Consider the following 20,763-nt stretch of genomic DNA (forward strand, 5'->3'; position numbering starts at 1 on the left):
AGCGAAGAAAATAGGATAAACATAATTGTATTGATAACAAGACGGTGCGGTCAATACACACATATGCTTCAAGTGAAAAGCCTTGTCATAAATGATTAAGCGGCCCATTTGGTTTCATAAGTCAATGAGTACGTCAATTTAAAGGTCAAAATAAGGTCAGATGATGTGGGTGTGTTGAGTGTTCAAAGATAACATCCATGCAAGCATGAAAGATTTGTAGCATGCAGCATTAATGTTAGATAAAAACATGTGACTTTGGGTTAAGCCAATGCTTTCGACCTTCTTAATTACTCAGTCCAAAAGTGGTCAGGTATAGTGTGTCTGTTAATAGTATTCATTCATGGCAGTTGAAATGTTTAATAGGAAGTATTATTTATAATAGACAATAAAATTCATTTGGGTTAATATATAATTATTATTATCTGATGAAGACATAATCAAACCAATTAATGAGTCACTCAATTGTTGATAATGATATTGTTTTCATATTGATAGTTTAATTGTATAACAGTGGTATTGACAGACAAAAAAAATATTGTTGTATAATGGTTGTCATGTAAATGGTAGCTAAGTAATATTAAAAATAAAATAAAAACTTGAAATCATTTGTTTTTACACAATTAAACGATAGGCTATGGAGTTAACTGTCTGCATGTTGTAAAAAGTAGTAATCCCCGAGTTAAACAATTGCCACTGCACAACTTTACATCATAAAAAACAATGCCTGCGATGTTTAGATTTTTCACAATCAAAAGTGAAGGAGAACAACTTCAGACAAGTTTTCGTACACACAAAGACAGACACACTGACAGACCAACAAACGCAACATTTTGTGGCAATGGTTATTATAAAACCTGTCTAGCCTGGTTTGTGTGCCATGGCTCCACACTGAGCCTTGCTCTTGAGAAAACAGGGCTTACTGCATATAACGTAAAATGTTTTCCCACATTAGCCTTTGCAGTCCGCACAGGCTAATCTGGGACAACACTTTCCGCCAAACTTGATTTTTGTTTAGAAGATAATTTCTTTAAAAAAAATAAAAAATTAAAGCATAAAAAGTCAAACCTGCACAGGCTAATCTGGGATGACCTACATGCAATTATCCCCGTTTTCCCTAAAGCAGGCCATAGATGTAAAATAAATCCTGTCTAATCCTGGGTCAAGTGCCATTGGGTGCATAATTATTTAATTACGAGGGGTAATAACAAATCCTGTCTGACCTGGATCACGTGCCATTGCCCCACACTGGTCCTCCTCCATGACAGAGAACCCTCGTGGTCTCAGCAAGCCTACGCAGCAGTCCCCCTCTGTTACCCGATGGGACCCTCCACACCAGTATGTCCTCGTAAGCGGGAAATACCAGGGGCGGGGCAGTCCATATGAACCTGCAAGAAACCAAAATGGTAGCCTTGCTATGAGGAAACATGGCTTAATGCATGTGCATAAAGTGTCATCCAATTTAGCCTGTGCACGATGCACAGGCTAATTAGGGACTACAATTTAAGTTTATATGAAATGTTTCATTTAAAATTGGTCTTTTTTTAAGCAAAAATCCACTGTAGTCGGAAAGTGTTGTCCCAGATTAGCCCGTGAGGACTACACAAGGCTAATCTGGGACACACTACACACATGCATTAAGCCTGGTTTTCTCAAAATGAGGTTCCATGGGGTCATCAGGGCTAGTGAAATGCATCATGTGAGTCTCTGCAAAAGTCTTATCTATGTTCAAGGCCCATAATTTCGCCACAAATCAATGGACCGGAATGAAACTCACACTTCATCTGTAGGTCATGTAGGTGGACTCACATACCAAAAATCAGCTCAAAATCTGAAAGTGTTGCATCAAAAAATCTCAGGAAAAGAGAGCGCAGAAGGGACAGACAGACAGTCAGTTTGACTGCTATATGCCACCCTATAGGGATCACACCCTTTGTCATGGAATAAATTGTTTTGTTTTGACAAAATTGGAAATTGGTATAGTTGTTTTTGGTGCTAACAGGTACATTTAAATTGATAAAATAAGTGTTTTAATAAGTTATATTGAATAAGGTTTACTTTGTAGATCTGGAAAGTCAGATTAACTAAATATTGCAATTTGTGGAAACCCACAATAAGAATTTAACTGATTTTGGTAAAATATATACCTTTAGAGGTCAAAATGGGGCATAATTTCAGCTCCAAATTTGACAAAAAAACACTAAAAAGCCATACATTACAACTCACCAGGGAAGACCACCTCTATGTACCAGGCCAGGAGAGCATACAGGGGAGACAACTCACCAGGGAAGACTGCCTCTATGTACCAGGCAAGGAGAGCATACAGGGGAGACAACTCACCAGGGAAGACAGCCTCTATGTACCAGGCTAGGAGAGCATACAGGGGAGACAACTCACCAGGGAAAACAGCCTCTATGTAGTTTAGTTTAGTTTAAACCTATTTATTTTAGCTCGATTGCATCGAAAGCCTAAGGCTTATATAAACGCTCTGGAGTTCGTTTCCTGGGCCTAGAACCAGTACTTGGTGTCTTTGGGGGAGATCTAAAGAACGCTCTAACGGTGGGGATTGAACCCATGACCTCCCGGTCGCTAGGCAGAAACCATATCCATTACACCACGGCGACCTTACCAGGCAAGGAGAGCATACAGGGGAGACAACTCACCAGGGAAGACAGCCTCTATGTACCAGGCCAGGAGAGCATACAGGAAGGCATCGAACACCATCATCATGTGCACCATGAGCAGGTTGTACTGGTCACCCTCCACGGGGGAGGTGTGGATGTTGGACCACTGCACGCCCACACCACTCTCCTCGTAGAATGCAAAGTACTTCCCACCCAGGCCGAATGCAGTTGTCGAGAACAGCGACTGAAAGCATTGTAAAATAGACAAACAAATAAATCATATAGCACTATTAGTTAAATGTGTTATTTGATAACAATAAAATAGATAATGAATGTATTTGAAATAAACAGACGTCCTTAACACTCTTAAGTCATGTCATTAAACTGACACCATTTTGTTTTGATTCCAGCCATATTTTCAGATTAACTCATATGATAAACATAGTATCATAATCAAACAATACATATATAATTATATTACATATCTATGATGATAGTGATATAAAAATACAATATTTGGAACTCGGTTCCAATGTTTTCATTCATATCTAACAAAATAGTATAATGTAAAGGTAAATACTTTAGTTTGCCTTCTAATTCACAAAAGTTTTAACTTAATCCATTTAAATAAATCCAACGTCAAATCCAATATCTCCTGAAAATGAAGAATTCTATGATAGCGTTAAGTGTTGTCACTGACAAGCCTGTGAATACTGCACAGGCTAATCAGATACAACACTTTACACACACGCATTAATCCCAGTATTCCAGCCCGTGGCCCCTCCTTACCACTAGTGTTTTCACTATGGAGGAGATAGAGTCTCCGGCCACATCCTCCTTGATAGCCACGTACATGTACGGCACATACGTCAGGAAGTAGATGATACCGGCACAGGCTGCTGCCACCTTGGCCTTCGAGTACAGCGTGCTGATCAGGAAACTGCCAAAAAAAACAGCCAGTAATTATTTAAATATAATGTTTCAGATTTGTTTTAATTTAATTAAATTGAAGAGTGGTTTCTGAATCTATGTGTGGGACATTGATTCGAACCTATGTGTGGGACATTGATTCAACCTCTTGTTTCAAAATTTTGATTACAATTGTGCTTCAAATAAGCTATCAGTTTACACAAAATGCATGTGTCCAGCTGATATTCTCAAATAAATTGAGTTTCATTGACAACATAGTCCATAGATAATTGCAAATACTATTATTTAAGTTGAATTTTATCATTTCAAAAGAAATACAATCACAAAGTAAACTGTTCCCTACCAGAATGAGATGGTTGCTATAGCGAAAAGTTCCAGTGTAGTGAACACAAGGAAAGGGTCGCTGTGAATGAGCACCTGTCCATACTTCAGCATGGCCGTGAGGCCAATCATGGTCACTGTGAACTGAACAAATGTTGTGAGGAACCAGGCCAGCCAGTGCACCGCGTTACTCAAACCCATCATCTTCATCACCTAGGCAACCAAAATAATGAGTGTCAATTTACAATCATCATCATCAAAATGAATCATCAGGCAAATTCTGTTATTAAAAAGTATAATTTGAATAAATTAAGATGGATTATTGATTGATAAAACTGAATATCTAGACATGAAATTAATACAGTTTATAATGCTCTTACTGAAATATAAATCCCTACATGGTCATGCTGCGTGTTTTCATTATAATAAGTCCATAACAACTCCATTCAATCTATGGTTTTGAGAAGAATCCTTTGACTATTCCATCTTTAATCATGGTCAATTACACATTGACCCCAATCCCCCTTCTATATCAGATGCAGTATTTATTGCTTTCTTAAATCTACCCACCTCATGGAATTCTTCAGGTAAGGCCTTAATATATCCTACAGATGTATGAAAAATATGTTATGTGAACATCTACATGTCTTCTCAAATAACTGCAGAGACTGCTAAAACCCTCATGTTTATTGCGTTATTGTGCTAATAGCCACTGCTGGCACTGATTTTCTATTTTGTTTTAATTCCTATTACATGTTTTAAACAGTGTATATGTTGATAAACCGTGATGACCATAAACGTGTACAGCAGTGTGTGAAAGCTGAATAAGATATTCCCAATAGTTTCCCCAGCTGGCAGTGATATATTTGTTTTGCTTTATATTTTACAGCCTGTGCCTTTTGGATTGGGAAACATCGTGTGATACACCATGAATTTAGGAAACAGGAAATTTAAAAAATATTATAATAAACACACATGTAAAAATGGTTCCTAAGTAACTGCATTTTTAAATGTATATTATAAATTGCTACAGAATTATATTGCAGTACAGTAATCTCAATGTACCAATTATTGAGTTTATTGAAAAAAAGTGCATCTTTTTGGGGAAATTTTTGTCAGATTTTTTTGTGGAAAATGTTAATTTTTGCTTTTAGGAAACAACCTTTAAAAGACTTAAACAGATGGGCGCAGCACCCTGCAGAACCCTGTCCCTTCCTACCCCCACCATGCAGCACCCTGCAGAACCCTGCCCCTTCCTACCCCCACCCTGCAGAACCCTGCCCCTTCCTACCCCCACCATGCAGCACCCTGCAGAACCCTGTCCCTTCCTACCCCCACCATGCCCTTTTTTATATCTGATCATATTATTATACAGTAGAATTTATTTTATTTTTAAATATTTAATTTTTAAAGTAAAACTAGTTTTATTGATTGTATGTTTAAATGATGTTTTAAAGTAAATAATCTTTTATAAAATATAAAGATAAATTGAAAATATGCCACAGGGATAATAAGACCGCGTATGCTTAAGTCCTCTTTAAGCACCCTACCCTTTTCAAATCATAGCTGGAGCACCCTTCCCATCAAAACTCCACTTAACCTCACTGTTACTTCTTTCAGTTGTCATGGTTACCTCTTTCAGTTGTCATGGTTACCTCTTTCAGGCGCTGCTCCTTCTCATAGACGATGCTCTGTACCAGCATGGCTACCGAGTAGACCCACGATATGGTGAGACACAGGGGCATTACATGCTCTATCATGAACACAAACCTGAAAAGGAATACATTAACCATTTACCACTTAGATATATATTTTGACGTGTTTGTAGTTCCTTAAAGAGTTAAATTTAATTAAAGACCTTTCTTACTAGATTAAAGTTTTAAAGGCTGCAATACCAACCCTAAGATACTAATGAGCAGCAAACAGCATAAAACCTGAACAGACTGTGAGTTACTCACAGGCTGTTTTGGTTTTATGCTGTTTGCACATGGCCATTTTGAATTTACCTCTGAGTGGGAAAGGGTTTAAATGCTACATTAAGCTCATAATTTCACAACAAAGATCTATATTTCATACTAGATTTGTTTTTATTACATTTACATAAAACTATGAATAAAAGTGCCTTGATCTGGGAAAACAGGTCTTAATGCATGGGCGTAAAGTGTTGTCCCAAATTGGCCAGTGCCGTGTGCACAGGCTAATCAGGCATGACAATTTCTGCCTAAACTGGATTTTTAGCTAAGAGACTTCTTTTAACCAAACAATTCCATAAAAGCTGAAAGTATCATCCTGGCCAAGCTAAACTGGGACTTAACATGCATGCATTAGGCCTGTTTTTAACAACACCTGGGGTGGTATTCCAGAAGCATCTTAAGTTAAATTTTATTTTTATCCTTAAATTGGGAGTGTTTTATTTCATACTGCAATAGTTAGGCATCAAAAATTACATCAAAATAACATCATTATGTCAATGTTATTTGAGGAATACCAAAAAAACATGCATGTCTTTATTGAGTAAGGAAATACAAAACATTGTAATTTTTAACTTAAGTGAAAATATTTAAGAAATGACTTAAGATGTTTCTGGAATACCACCCCAGGCTCAAACTATTGTCCTATATCTGAATATAAATAAGGATCTTTGCATCTGAATTGTCATTAAAGATGAACCGTTGCATTATTTTATTTTTAAGAAAATGTCAAATGAAATCCATTGGTTCATACTGATCATAGAGCCAGCAGTGGTAGGGGAAGCGTATAAGGTATGAACCGGGCTCCACCACGTCTCTCCCCACCTGGACATTGATTATAGCACGCTCTATCACGTCCTGAAATATGGAGATAACATCTGACAGTCACAAACTAGGATATATGTCAATTGGTGAACAAACCTATATAGGTATGTTAGAATTTCAGATATTATTGAAAACTAGTTTCAAGTGATTGGAAACTAGTTTCAAGTGAATAGATTTTCAATAAAAAATCACACAAAATAGACTATACTTTGTTATACCTCGAGCTTCCTTCTCAATTCTGTCCAATTGTATTTTACAGCCTTTATGTAGAGCAATACTGCAATTCTATCTGCCTAGCATATTGCTCAAATATAATATGTATGTTTGTATTGTATTGCTTATATGTACTTTCAATGAACTAAATAAATATTGTTTAAACCAAATTTATATAAAATTAATACCCAGTTTTGCATGTTCAGGGTCAGTAAGGAGAAATGTCACATATATATATCTTATCAAGAACAATTCTTTCCCCATCATTTATGGACTATTCTGTATAAAATGACATCATCAAGTCTCAGCCTTGATCAATGTGTAATTGTAATTGGGAAAAATGTTCTCTAAGTTTCATTAAAATAAGGCAATAAATGTAGCTTCTTGAGTATTAACAATGCAAATGCTGTTTAAGCACAATGCACTACGGATCACAAAAGACGTACACAAGTTTATCACAAATCTTACCATGATCATGGTGTCAGGTGGGCTTAAAAGAAGTATTCTATACGAGGCTAGATAAGACGGTTAATTCTGTCTCACTCTAAATCAAAGTAAAAATTGCTATATGCAACCAGCATAAACCCTGAACAGCCTGCGATCAACTCCTAGTCAGGTTTTATGCTGTTTGTTGATTGTCAGTATCTTAGTGTTGGAAATGAACCCTTTGAAACTTGAACCTTGTAAGAAAAGTCTTTAATTAAATTTGATTTTCTAAGGGACAACAAAAGCATCTATATGCTTATGAGCTTAACGGGGCTTAATGCATCTGCATAAAGTGTCACCCAAGATTAGATTGTGCAGTACACGTAGGGTAATCAGGGACAACACATTCCACTTTTATTAAATTTCTAAGGTCTATTCTAACCAAAATCAGTTGAGGTGGAAAGTGTTGTCCCTGATAAGCCTGTGTGGATTGCACAGGCTAATCCAGGACGATATTTTACAAACAAGCATTAAGCCCAATTTTCTCATATTGTGGCACATATGAAAGAGTGAAGTGTTTAGAAAGTCCCTCCTACCTGGATCCAGACGAAACCAAATGAGTAGTATGGGTAGTCATTGGACCCTGGACCAGGGAACCAGTACTTGTTCCTCACCAGCTTGGTGGTTGGTGTGAACGTGGCATTCTGTCTGATCTTGTAGCGGATGTGGGCGGGAAGTGAGGCGTTCTCTTTTACGTTCTCAAACACCAGACCTTATATGGAAAAGAATGTATCAGCAATGTACATACACCAGACTTGATATGGCAGGCAATGTATCCTATACATACTAAAAATCAAATCATACACTTTTCACATATTTGTCAAAGTGAATGTCACTAAATTAAATAAATAGGTTATAAACACTTCTGATTCGTCTTCAAACTATTTCTTCTAAGAACCCAAATAGAACAGTGATCCTTAAATTGGAAACCAACAGTAAGAAGGTGTACATGAATCTAGAATTTAATATAAACCTATCTCTTTGAAAACAGGGCTTGATGCATGTGCAGTTCAAACAGGCTAATCAGGGACAACACTTTCCACCTTAACTGGAGTTTTCACTAAGACGAGACTTCCTTGAAAAGAAAAATACAATTAAAGCGGAAAGTGTCGTCCCTGATAAGCCTCAAGTCCACCTACCGGCCACTGCGCTGACGTTCTGCTTGTACTGCTCATTCAGAAAGAAGTCCACAAGCTCCCACTCGCTGGCGAAGCCCTTGAACACGTCAAAGTTGAGTCCCGACATCAGGGTCATCCAGGTGCATGCAGCGTTATCCACTGAGTCAATCTCCTTCAGGAAGACGCTTGCTTCGGGAATGTTGAGATCCAGGAACTGTACGATCCGCGGATCTTTTGACAGAGGTAGAAGAGACAGCAGGCTTTTACCACTTCTTAAGTCCTTCTGAATCTGGATAATAACAGAACACTTTGCTGATATAATGGGTTTTATGAACAACAAAAAACTGTCTCATGAGGCATATAAATATGTTTGTAGCATACTACGAGACCAACACAAATTAAGTAAGGTAGATAGGGAGGGTACAAAAATGTTTGAATGTGAGATACAGTCACATGTCACCTATTTGTTTCCTCTAATTGCATGAAAATGACATAACCGTCATGTCATCCCAAAATTAAAACTATTATATGTGAAGAAGGCAGTCAAATATCTCATAAGGAAACCGTCAAAGCACGTTTAAATATAGTGTGTAGAAAAGTGGCGGTAAACTTCTGACAAATCTGTAGCTACCGACAGTTGTGCAGTAAGACAAACAGAAAGATGTCCATTGAGAATCCTGTTTAAGTGTCCTTTACTTCATTGCACAGTTTTCACCCCCTTTACTTAATTGAACAGTAGTCATTCCCTTTACTTCATTGTATAGTATACACCCCTTTACCTTCATTGAATAGTATACACTCCTTTACTTCATTGCACAGATTACATCCCATTTACTTCATTGAACAGTATTGATCCCCATATTTTATTGCACAGTTAACATACCCTTTACTTCATTGTACAGTATACACCCTTTTGCTTCACTGAACAGTTAACAACACCTTTACTTTATTGCACATTATTCATCCCCTTTATTTCAATCCAAAGTTAACATCCCCTTTACTTCATTGTAAAGTAAACATCCCCTTTACTTCATTGTGCAGTAAATACCCCTTCTACTTCATTTCACAGTATACAATCCTTTACTTCATTGCACATCCCCTTTACTTCATTGCACATCCCCTTTACTTCATTGCACAGTATACATCAATATTTATTTGATTGCATAGCATACCCCCCCCCTTTACTTCATTGCACAGTAAACATTCATGTATTTGATTTCACAGCGTACACCCCCTTTACTTCATTGCACAGCATACACCATCGTGCATTTCATAATGATACAAATAAAAGCTATAAAATTGCGCCATGTTTACCAAGAACATGTCTAATATGACTGATTGCAAGTATGTCCTCACACCAGACTGACTACAAGTAACAAGTGATCCCTCACCAGTCGGATGGCCTCGATGTTTCTCCGTGTTGTGTCCTGCTGGAGATAGGCGCGCAGGTCGCTGGAGATGGACAGCCACTCCCTCGCATAGTTAGACACCGAGGACACCAGCTCAAACGTCTCATTAGCCTGAATATAGGAAGAATATAGATATAAATAATATATGAGTAATGAAACTCAGAATAATATCAAAATTATTATTGCAAATATTTGTTACCAATAACTATTCCTTAATTTAAGGCAAGTGACATTACAATGCAGGACGAGACATTCAATATAAAACATAAAAATTGTCAAAGTTGGGGTCAATGCCTTGCAACACTGGATGAAAATTATACCGGTAAATGGGTTCACACATTTGATTTAATTCAATAGCAGATATCATGTTTATGTTTTTATCTAAGTCAACAAGACTATTGCCAAGCAATATATGTCCCCTACCGACTCCACCATTGTCAGAAATACATTTAAAAAAATATATATATTTGTTGCCATAGCAACCTGAAGTTTTGACGCCGGAACAAAATGAAATGACGTGCATATGTCCATTTTCAAGTTTCATGAAAAAATATTAAGAACTATTAGGGTTATCGCAGGATCCAGAAAAGTGTGACAGACTCACGGACTGACAGACTGACGGACACACAGAGCACAAACCATAAGTCCCCTCAGGTGAAACCGGTAGGGGACAAAAAAAATTGCAAAATAGCCTTACATAGATATCCAAAAATACTTAAAACTGACTGTCAATAGATTTACCTTTTATAAATTAGTTTATGTGAACTAAAATTTTTTGAATATATAATAATTTAGGATAATCTGAAATGATAAAGAATCATAGAATGTGCTCTTCAACTGTCTGCTATCACACCTGACTAAACCTTGATGTGTTTTGTATATTTTAACCTGATGCCCTTTTCTGCTTTCACATAATTTTTGTTTAAAGGAAGTCTCTTCTAAACGATCAAAGCACTGAAGGCACTGAAGTTGTTCGCTATTGCAGAATTTAAGACGCAATTCATTTTTCAAAAATTATCGCAAGTTTAAAATTAACACACGCCATTAAAAATTATGAAGAGTGTGTCATAACACACGAGTCGAGCTTTGTGTGCACTTTTTATCATCCTATTTATTCCAAAGAGATAACTTAGACAAAATAACAACAACATGGCCCGTTTTGGACATTATGAAAGCAGAGAAAGTATGATGAAAATGGAAATGAGAACTGAATATAAAGACAATTTGCTATCACCATCATATTAAATGAATATTGTTGGAATATTGAATACCTATCTCACTAAGAATATAATTTCAAATGAAAATTCCCTTTACAAAACTTTTGACTTTTGACACCATAAACAAATTCAAAATATACAACAAGATCATTGATGAAAGTAAATAAAAAATAAATCTGCGAGCAATACTTTTCACTCACAAATTAGGTAGTCATCAAGACAGCCCTGTTGAATCGTACATTGATGTTTATGCATTACTTGTTACCCTAGCAGTTCACTCGGTGTCAACAACTCTGACTTAAACATAGGTATAGAGCACTAATGCGCTTTTCAGTGTAGCTGTTTTACCCAGCTTTTCATCTTATTGACTTTAACATAACACAAGCAGACACGCATGAATATTTTCGAATATTTCATAGGCTGATTGGAGATAAAACCTCTGAACTTTGGCTACATCACTGTGTCTGTGCTCAGCACAAAGGATGTAGCACTGTTCAGTGTAAGGAATTCCGAACTACTCTCTGTATGTTCAAACGACACAAAATTGCGGCCCAGTTACAATTACACGTTTAATTCCATCTCGCAGAATTTCAGTTTTGCTTTCAAGATTAGAAAACAATCATTACCGAAATAGTATAGTGTCATGTTAAGAGGAAAATAGTTTAATTATCCAACCACAATGTTTGCTTTACTCAGTCAGCACGTCTGGACATCGTTCCTGAACGCCTGGATAGGCTGCCCTTATTTAAAAGTTTGCTATTTTGAATTCAATTTTGTATCAAAAGCATTGTGCTAAAATGTGCCATTTACAATTGGCAATGAGATTTTAAATGACCCTCTTCATGCGAAAATTGGTCTTATTCCATATGTGCCCATCATATACATAGCCCACTCAGCATGCGCATCTCTCAGTCTGGTCAGGAGATACATAATGAAACCATAGCATATTGAGTGATTTTATAGCGAACAGCATCACCTCTGACCTGACTGCGCAAATGCACATGTTGGGTTAAAGAAACGCTGGCCGAAAGTCATAAGAGCCATTTTAGCATGACGCGGCTATAAAAGTGTGATTTAAATGTGTCGAAAGAAAACTGCGTTTAAATCAAATATTAACATACGATATATTTCAATAGTGAAGAAATATACTCATAATTAGGCATGTGAGGACACTTATGATGTTCAATCCCATAGTATATTTTTTATCTTCTTACACTAATTTGTGGTTTGACAATAATAACACACATTTCATGCGGTGAATACAGAGCTACAGATAAGCTGCTTATTTGCGTAAATACGCAATCAAAAATAGGTGGATACGCAATTTTTTCAAAATCTGTGCGTACCGGTACGCAAAACAAATCGCCAATACCCAATTTGAGCCGCCTTCTATGCGTAATGAAAAATCCCTTTTTGTTTTGGCCGTTTTGACTCGAGTCTTTATCGACAAGCGCTTGTTTTTTCTGGTAACGTATTTACCAATCGTTTAGATGATAACACATGCGAGTCAAACATTTTTTGTTTGGCGTCTCGAGGCAGACGAAAAGTTCCGCAAAAAAATAAAAAATAAACAAATAGATTCCTTTGTCGTGGTAAATAAATCTTAAACAATTGCAAAGGGCATGGTTAATGACATTATTAACTCCATGTTTTGTTCCATGGACATCTGCCGTAGTATTTTAGATGAACTTGTTGATGGGGTGCACAGAGAGCTGGACCGGTGAATAAAGTGTGTATAGACCGAAAATGCAAACAAAAAATTTTTTTTTAATTTAATTAAAGCAACAAGGGTTTCAACTAAAAAAATTATTTTCTGACAGCCATCAATCAGATATGTTTAAGTTCTCCAAAATAAGATTTTCAGTGCCTTGTGCTGTAAGTTGTTATTGTTTATTGATAGAGCTATGTCTTAGCTACGTCTAAATGCCAAAGTGGTTTATTTGTATTATTTGTTTGGCAATGCAACCGGACTCTGATCGATGGCTGTCAGAAAATAAAAAAATTTAGTTGAAACCCGTGTTACTATTATTATATTTAATTTTGGTTTGGGGCATTTTCGGTCAAAATACACTATATTATACAATCCAAACACCATTCCAGCCCCCTATGATGGGGTGTGTTGTGTTTCCAAAACGAAAGTACTGGCCCATATTGGAACAAAAACAAGTAGAAACGCATTCGAAACAATCTTAATCATTCATAAACAATTTCTTCTGTGACTGGTATAATGCAATCATTGTTTATTGATTCTTTTCTATATAAGCTCCGTTCGAAACTATTACATTTAACACAATATTCACGTTATGTTTCCATTTGTGAATGAATATGGTTGGCGAAATCAAACCTCTTGCATAAATTATACAACTCTTTCTCGCGCAGATACGGCATGTGTGGCGGGTAATAGGCTCTCTGTAGATAAGCCGAACCGACTTGAAATTTTCAGTAACAACATTAAGGTTCGCTACACGAACTAGTGCTTTGTCACAGACATGACGAATACCCCCACATGCCACATTGACACATAATACTTTGCATGTCGTCTTCACAAAAAACAGTGGACACCATGCTCAATTTTTAAAACGCACTAAGTGACCCCTTGACCTAGTTTTTTACCAAGAAAGGCCCATGTTCTACCTTGGCCTTAAGATCATCTCCATAAAACTTCTGACCAAGTTTGGTGAAGATCGGATGTAAACTACTTGAATTAGAGAGCGGACACCATGCTGAATGTTAAAAAACACACTTAGTGACCCCGTGACCTAGTTTTAGGCTCGGAATGGCCCATGTTCAAACTTGTCCTAGAGATCATTTAGATAAAACTTGTGACCAAGTTTGGTGAGGATTGGATGAAAACTACTTGAATTAGAGAACGGACAACATGGTGAGGTTTAAAACGCACTAAGATACCCCATGACCTAGTTTTTGACCCGGCATGACCCATAATCAAACTTGACCTAGACATCATCTAGATACAACTTCTGACCAAGTTTGGTGAAGATTGGATGAAAACTACTTGACTTAGAGAGCGGACAACATTGTGATGTTTAAAATGCACTTAGTGACCCCGTGACCTTGTTTTTGACCCGGCATGACCCATATTCAAACTTGCCCTAGACATTATCAAGATAAAACTTCTGACCAATTTTGGTAAAGATTGGATAAAAACTACTTGAATTAGAGAGCGAACAACATGGTGAGGTTTAAAACACACTTAGTGACCCAGTGACCTAGTTTTTGACCCGGCATGGCCCATGTTTGAACTAACTCATCTAGTTACAACTTCTGACCAAGTGCGGTGAAGATCGGATTTAATTTACTTGAAATAAAGAGCAAACACCATGCTCAATGTGTAAAACGTACTAAGTGACCCTGTGACCTAGTTTTTGATCTGGCATGGCCCATGCTCGAACTTGGCCTTCAGATCATCTAGATAAAACTTCTTACCAAGTTTGGTGAAGATCGGATGAAAACTACTTGAAAAAGAGAGAGGACACCATGCTGAATGTTAAAAAATGCACTAAGTGACCCCGTGACCTAGTTTTTGACCCGGCAAGGCCCATGTTCGAACTTGGCCTTAAGATCATCTAGATACAACTTCTGACTAAGTTTGGTGAAGATCGGATGAAAACTACTTGAATTAGAGAGCGGACAACATGCTGAATGTTTAAAACGCACTAAGTGACCCCATGACCAAGTTTTTGACCCGGCAAGGCCCATGTTCCAACTTGGCCTTAAGATCATCTAGATACAACTTCTGACTAAGTTTGGTGAAGATCAGATGAAAACTACTTGAATTAGAGAGCGGACAACATGCTGAATGTTTAAAACGCACTAAGTGACCCCGTGACCTAGTTTTTGACCCGGCAAGGCCCATGTTCAAACTTGGCCTAGACATAAGTAGATACTTCTGACCAAGTTTGGTGAAGATCAGATGAAAACTTGAATTAGAGAGCAGACACTAAATACAGACCGACAGACAGACCGACCGACCAACCGACCAACCGACAAGTTCACTCCTATATAACCCCCTAAACTTCGTTTGTGGGGGTATAACAACTAAAAATCAAGTCTAGGCATTAAGTGTCATCCCTAATTAGCCTGTGCAGACTGTACATACTTATCCGGGACAGCACTTTACGCACAAACATTAAACCCTGTTTTCCCAGAGAGCAAAGCTCATATTTGGACCATGAAGCCCTTTCAGTTGCCATTGGACCATGAAGCCCTTTCAGTTGCCATTGGACCATGAAGCCCTTTCAGTTGCCCTTGGACCATGAAGTCTTTCAGTTGCCATTGGACCATGAAGCCCTTTCAGTTGCCATTGGACCATGAAGCCCTTTCAGTTGCCATTGGACCATGAAGCCCTTTCAGTTGCCATTGGACCATGAAGCCCTTTCAGTTGCCATTGGACCATGAAGTCTTTCAGTTGCCATTGGACCATGAAGTCTTTCAGTTGCCATTGGACCATGAAGCCCTTTCAGTTGCCATTGGACCATGAAGCCCTTTCAGTTGCCATTGGACCATGAAGCCCTTTCAGTTGCCATTGGACCATGAAGCCCTTTCAGTTGCCATTGGACCATGAAGCCCTTTCAGTTGCCATTGGACCATGAAGCCCTTTCAGTTGCCATTGGACCATGAAGCCCTTTCAGTTGCCATTGGACCATGAAGCCCTTTCAGTTGCCATTGGACCATGAAGCCCTTTCAGTTGCCATTGGACCATGAAGCCCTTTCAGTTGCCATTGGACCATGAAGCCCTTTCAGTTGCCATTGGACCATGAAGCCCTTTCAGTTGCCATATCATGAACTTCCCATGCGGTCAAAGGTCGTACCCACCTTGTGTATGATGGTTTCCACTGCGGAGTTGTTGGGGGCGTACAGGACCTTGGGGTTGCTGTACAGCACATGTAGCAGGATCTTCAAGTTGTGTTGTTGACCACCATTCAAGCCTAGCTCCTCTGAAAGGGATAACGCATAATATAGTGGCTCTCCATTGAGCAGGTTTCTGGGGAAACTGGACTTACTGCGTAGTTTCATGCCAATGAATATTAATGGTTGTACAGTATATGTACATGTTTCTAGTGAGAATTCAGGGAAGGTAAATGACTAAACTCTCCCATTTCATACTAAGTCGCATCAGGCCAGCAGCATTTAATTTACAGCAGCTTTGGGGTTAAACAGAATGCTATGGAATGAAGCAAAGACACATAATATGATGATTTTAAATCATTTATGTAAGAGAAAAAATGTGAACGTGGTTTCCTGAGGACTGCTCATAAAATTACAAACTGATATGAGCCTTGCTCTGGCAAAACAGGGCTTAATGCATGTGCGTATGTGTCGTCCCAGATTAGCCTGTACAGTCCGCAAAGGCTTAGCAATGACAACACTCTAAGCTTAGACTGGATTTTTGTTTAAAAGAGACTTCCTTTAAATGAAAAATAAATAAAACGCAGAAAAAGCCGTCACTGATAGGCCTAGACAGATGGCACAGGCTTATAAAGGACGACACTTTAAGCCCTGTTTTCCCAGATTGCGGCTCATATTATTGTAAAAGTTTACCTTTTTTAGGAAGGTCAAAGTCAGCCATGTCATCTGTGGCTGATCTTCGTTGTCGATGTACAACAACTTCCGGCTCCAAACTGTGACTGTCTGCTGTGGAATTTGCAACATCAGTGTCACTTGAAAGCTTGCCAGATTGTGAGTCATCTGTATCATTTAAAGGCTTGATTGATCTGTGTGCATCAGACGGTTGTGGGTCATCCCGGTTCCTATGTGGTGGTTTGTGACCGCAAATTGTCATCTGCATTCCGTCCCAAAATTTGAGGAAGCCTTCAAACTTGTCCGGTTTCTTTTTGTCTTTCTTGTCAGTGTCGTGTGGCATGGAGGTTGTCTGAAATGATTTTTATACTATAATCAGTTCTGCACTGTTCTATTTATAAAATTACAATAATTTCCTTATTTGTGAAAAATATAAGAGACTGTCAATTTACCTGTCCTTATATTTAACTCTTACACACAAATTCACAAGAAGCTGTGTTGATTAAACGCCGATTCTGATGGCAGAAGCTTTGTCAGAAACTATTTATTTGAATAAGTCCTAGTCCAAAATTAGGTCAATCTCAATGTCAAGGTTTAAAAGAGGGCCACGTGATGAGAGTGTGCTGAGTGTTTAATAAAAGAATCAAAGAGAAGATAGTTTAATGGACAAGTTAAATGTAATGTTTAGCCTGCTGTACATAAAAATGTGACAAGCAACATATGCCAAAATGGGTCTTATGATATATGCGACCAGCATCATGACAGAACAGCCTGCGTATTCGCACAGTCTGGTCTGGAGATGATATGTCCACTATTAAGTCATGTAGGGTTTCATGGTCTCATAAACACAAAAGTGCCAACTCCTGGTCTATAGCTAAGCAGACCGCATCAGACCCTAGATGCATCTTTGCCTCAATAAAAAGTGAATCAAGAATGGTAAAAGCATCTGCACATGTTGAATGCCAATCCTATCAGCTACTTACTGATCATGTTGTGTTCTGGGTGTACTTGTCAGTCTTGTTGTGTTCTGAATGTACTTACTGATCTTGTTGTGTTCTGAATGTACTTACTGATCTTGATGTGTTCTGAATGTACTTACTGATCTTGTTGTGTTCTGAATGTACTTACTGGTCTTGTTGTGTTCTGGGTGCACTTACTGATCATGTTGTGTTCTGGGTGTACTTACTGATCATGTTGTGTTCTGGGTATACTTACTGGTTGTGTTGTGTTCTGGGTGTACTTACTGGTCTTGTTGTGTTCTGTGTGTACTTACCAGTTGTGTGGTGTTCTGGGTGTACTTACCAGTTGTGTTGTGTTCTGGGTGTACTTACCAGTTGTGTTGTGTTCTGGATGTACTTACCAGTTGTGTTGTGTTCTGAATGTACTTATTGATCTTGTTGTGTTCTGAATGTACCGGTACTTACTGGTTGTGTTGTGTTCTGGATGTACTTACTGATCTTGTTGTGTTCTGAATGTACTTACTGATCTTGTTGTGTTCTGAATGTACTTACTGATCTTGTTGTGTTCTGAATGTACTTACTGATCTTGTTGTGTTCTGAATGTTCTTACTGATCTTGTTGTGTTCTGAATGTACTTACCGGTCTTGTTGTGTTCTGAATGTACTTACTGGTCTTGTTGTGTTCTGAATGTACTTACTGATCTTGTTGTGTTCTGAATGTACTTACTGATCTTGTTGTGTTCTGAATGTACTTACTGATCTTGTTGTGTTCTGGGTGTACTTACCGGTTGTGTTGTGTTCTGGGTGTACTTACTGGTCTTGTTGTGTTCTGAATGTACTTACTGATCTTGTTGTGTTCTGAATGTACTTACTGATCTTGTTGTGTTCTGAATGTACTTACTGATCATGTTGTGTTCTGAATGTACTTACTGGTCTTGTGTTCTGGATGTACTTACTGATCTTGTAGTGTTCTGAATGTACTTACTGGTTGTGTTGTGTTCTGAATGTACTTACTGATCTTGTTGTGTTCTGAATGTACTTACTGGTCTTGTGTTCTGAATGTACTTACTGATCATGTTGTGTTCTGGATGTACTTACTGATCTTGTTGTGTTCTGAATGTACTTACTGATCTTGTTGTGTTCTGAATGTACTTACTGATCTTGTTGTGTTCTGAATGTACTTACTGATCTTGTTGTGTTCTGAATGTACTTACTGATCTTGTTGTGTTCTGAATGTACTTACTGATCTTGTTGTGTTCTGAATGTACTTACTGATCATGTTGTGTTCTGAATGTACTTACTGATCTTGTTGTGTTCTGAATGTACTTACTGGTCTTGTTGTGTTCTGGATGTACTTACTGATCTTGTTGTGTTCTGAATGTACCGGTACTTACTGGTTGTGTTGTGTTCTGGATGTACTTACTGATCTTGTTGTGTTCTGAATGTACTTACTGATCATGTTGTGTTCTGAATGTACTTACTGATCTTGTTGTGTTCTGAATGTACTTACTGACCTTGTTGTGTTCTGAATGTACTTACTGATCTTGTTGTGTTCTGAATGTACTTACTGGTCTTGTTGTGTTCTGAATGTACTTACTGATCTTGTTGTGTTCTGAATGTACTTACTGATCTTGTTGTGTTCTGAATGTACTTACTGGTCTTGTTGTGTTCTGAATGTACTTACTGATCTTGTTGTGTTCTGAATGTACTTACTGATCTTGTTGTGTTCTGAATGTATGTACTGATCTTGTTGTGTTCTGAATGTACTTACTGATCTTGTTGTGTTCTGAATGTACCGGTACTTACTGGTTGTGTTGTGTTCTGGATGTACTTACTGATCTTGTTGTGTTCTGAATGTACTTACTGATCGTGTTGTGTTCTGGATGTACTTACTGATCTTGTTGTGTTCTGAATGTACTTACTGATCTTGTTGTGTTCTGAATGTACTTACCGGTTGTGTTGTGTTCTGGGTGTACTTACCAGTTGTGTTGTGTTCTGAATGTACTTACTGATCTTGATGTGTTCTGAATGTACTTACTGGTCTTGTTGTGTTCTGAATGTACTTACCGGTTGTGTTGTGTTCTGGATGTACTTACTGATCTTGTTGTGTTCTGAATGTACTTACTGATCTGGTTGTGTTCTGAATGTACTTACTGATCTTGTTGTGTTCTGAATGTACTTACTGATCTTGTTGTGTTCTGGATGTACTTACTGATCTTGTTGTGTTCTGAATGTACTTACTGATCTGGTTGTGTTCTGAATGTACTTACTGATATTGTTGTGTTCTGAATGTACTTACTGATCTTGTTGTGTTCTGAATGTACTTACTGGTCTTGTTGTGTTCTGAATGTACCGGTACTTACTGGTTGTGTTGTGCTCTGGGTGTACTTACTGGCCATGTTGTGTTCTGGGTGTACATACCGGTCGTGTTGTGTTCATGGTGGTGGGATCAGGCAGGGTGGTGGTGATATTGCTGTCCTGCCACAACTGACCACACCCGTCCTGAGGCAGACCGGACACAAGTATGCTGAGGTCAAACAGGTAAGTCTGGAACTGGTAGAACTTCTCTAGCTGGAATCACAAAGAGATCATAATTATTGACAATCTGTACTTAAATAAATAAGCCAGACCCTTGGAGAAAGGGGCTTAATGAATGTGCGTAAAGTGTTGTCCCAGATTAGCCTGTGCAGTCTGCATAGGCTAATCAGCCACGACACTTTCCACCAACATTGGATTTTTCCGTTTAGAGGAGACTTTTGTTTACACAAAAAATTCCATAAAAGCAGAAAGTGTTGTACCTGATAAACTTTTGCGGACTGCATAGGCTTATCTGGGATGACACATTACGCATAATTATCAAGTCATGTTTTCCTCAAAAGAGGGTCATAACAACAAGCAGTATTTTAATAAATATAATATTTTTCCCTGTTTTGAAAAGTCTTATTTAATTCTTGAAACACATGCATAATTTATTTATGTACGCATCTTTTGGCTTGTGTACATACAAATTGGTTGCTTTACACATGGCATGTGCTTGTCAAAACACAGGGCTGTATAATATATGGAATACTAGCAACCTTGGGCTTGATTGGATTGAAGTTTTAAACTAGAGTGTTAACAAGATTTTACTAAAGCCATATATAGCCATATAAGGAAA

At 38.0% G+C, this 20,763-nt stretch overlaps 1 protein-coding gene across 4 annotated transcripts in view; it reads right to left on the reverse strand.

Annotated features, from left to right (window-relative positions):
* The window catches only part of LOC127850449 (ATP-binding cassette sub-family A member 2-like), a 101,642-nt gene that overhangs the window by 49,388 nt on the left and 31,491 nt on the right, over positions 1–20,763 (reverse strand). For all 4 annotated transcript variants that reach the window (XM_052383481.1, XM_052383479.1, XM_052383482.1 and 1 more), the window contains exons 11-22: positions 20,028–20,177; positions 16,670–17,000; positions 15,944–16,065; positions 9,876–10,004; positions 8,506–8,773; positions 7,903–8,078; positions 6,597–6,700; positions 5,528–5,642; positions 3,895–4,085; positions 3,411–3,561; positions 2,661–2,865; positions 1,221–1,385 (exon numbers count right to left, since the gene is read on the reverse strand). In XM_052383481.1, coding sequence (XP_052239441.1) covers positions 1,221–1,385; positions 2,661–2,865; positions 3,411–3,561; positions 3,895–4,085; positions 5,528–5,642; positions 6,597–6,700; positions 7,903–8,078; positions 8,506–8,773; positions 9,876–10,004; positions 15,944–16,065; positions 16,670–17,000; positions 20,028–20,177 — 2,107 coding nt within the window. The remainder of the gene's footprint in view (positions 1–1,220; positions 1,386–2,660; positions 2,866–3,410; positions 3,562–3,894; positions 4,086–5,527; positions 5,643–6,596; positions 6,701–7,902; positions 8,079–8,505; positions 8,774–9,875; positions 10,005–15,943; positions 16,066–16,669; positions 17,001–20,027; positions 20,178–20,763) is intronic.

This window comes from Dreissena polymorpha, chromosome 11, assembly GCF_020536995.1.
Source record: "Dreissena polymorpha isolate Duluth1 chromosome 11, UMN_Dpol_1.0, whole genome shotgun sequence".
Classification (NCBI taxonomy): domain Eukaryota; kingdom Metazoa; phylum Mollusca; class Bivalvia; order Myida; family Dreissenidae; genus Dreissena; species Dreissena polymorpha.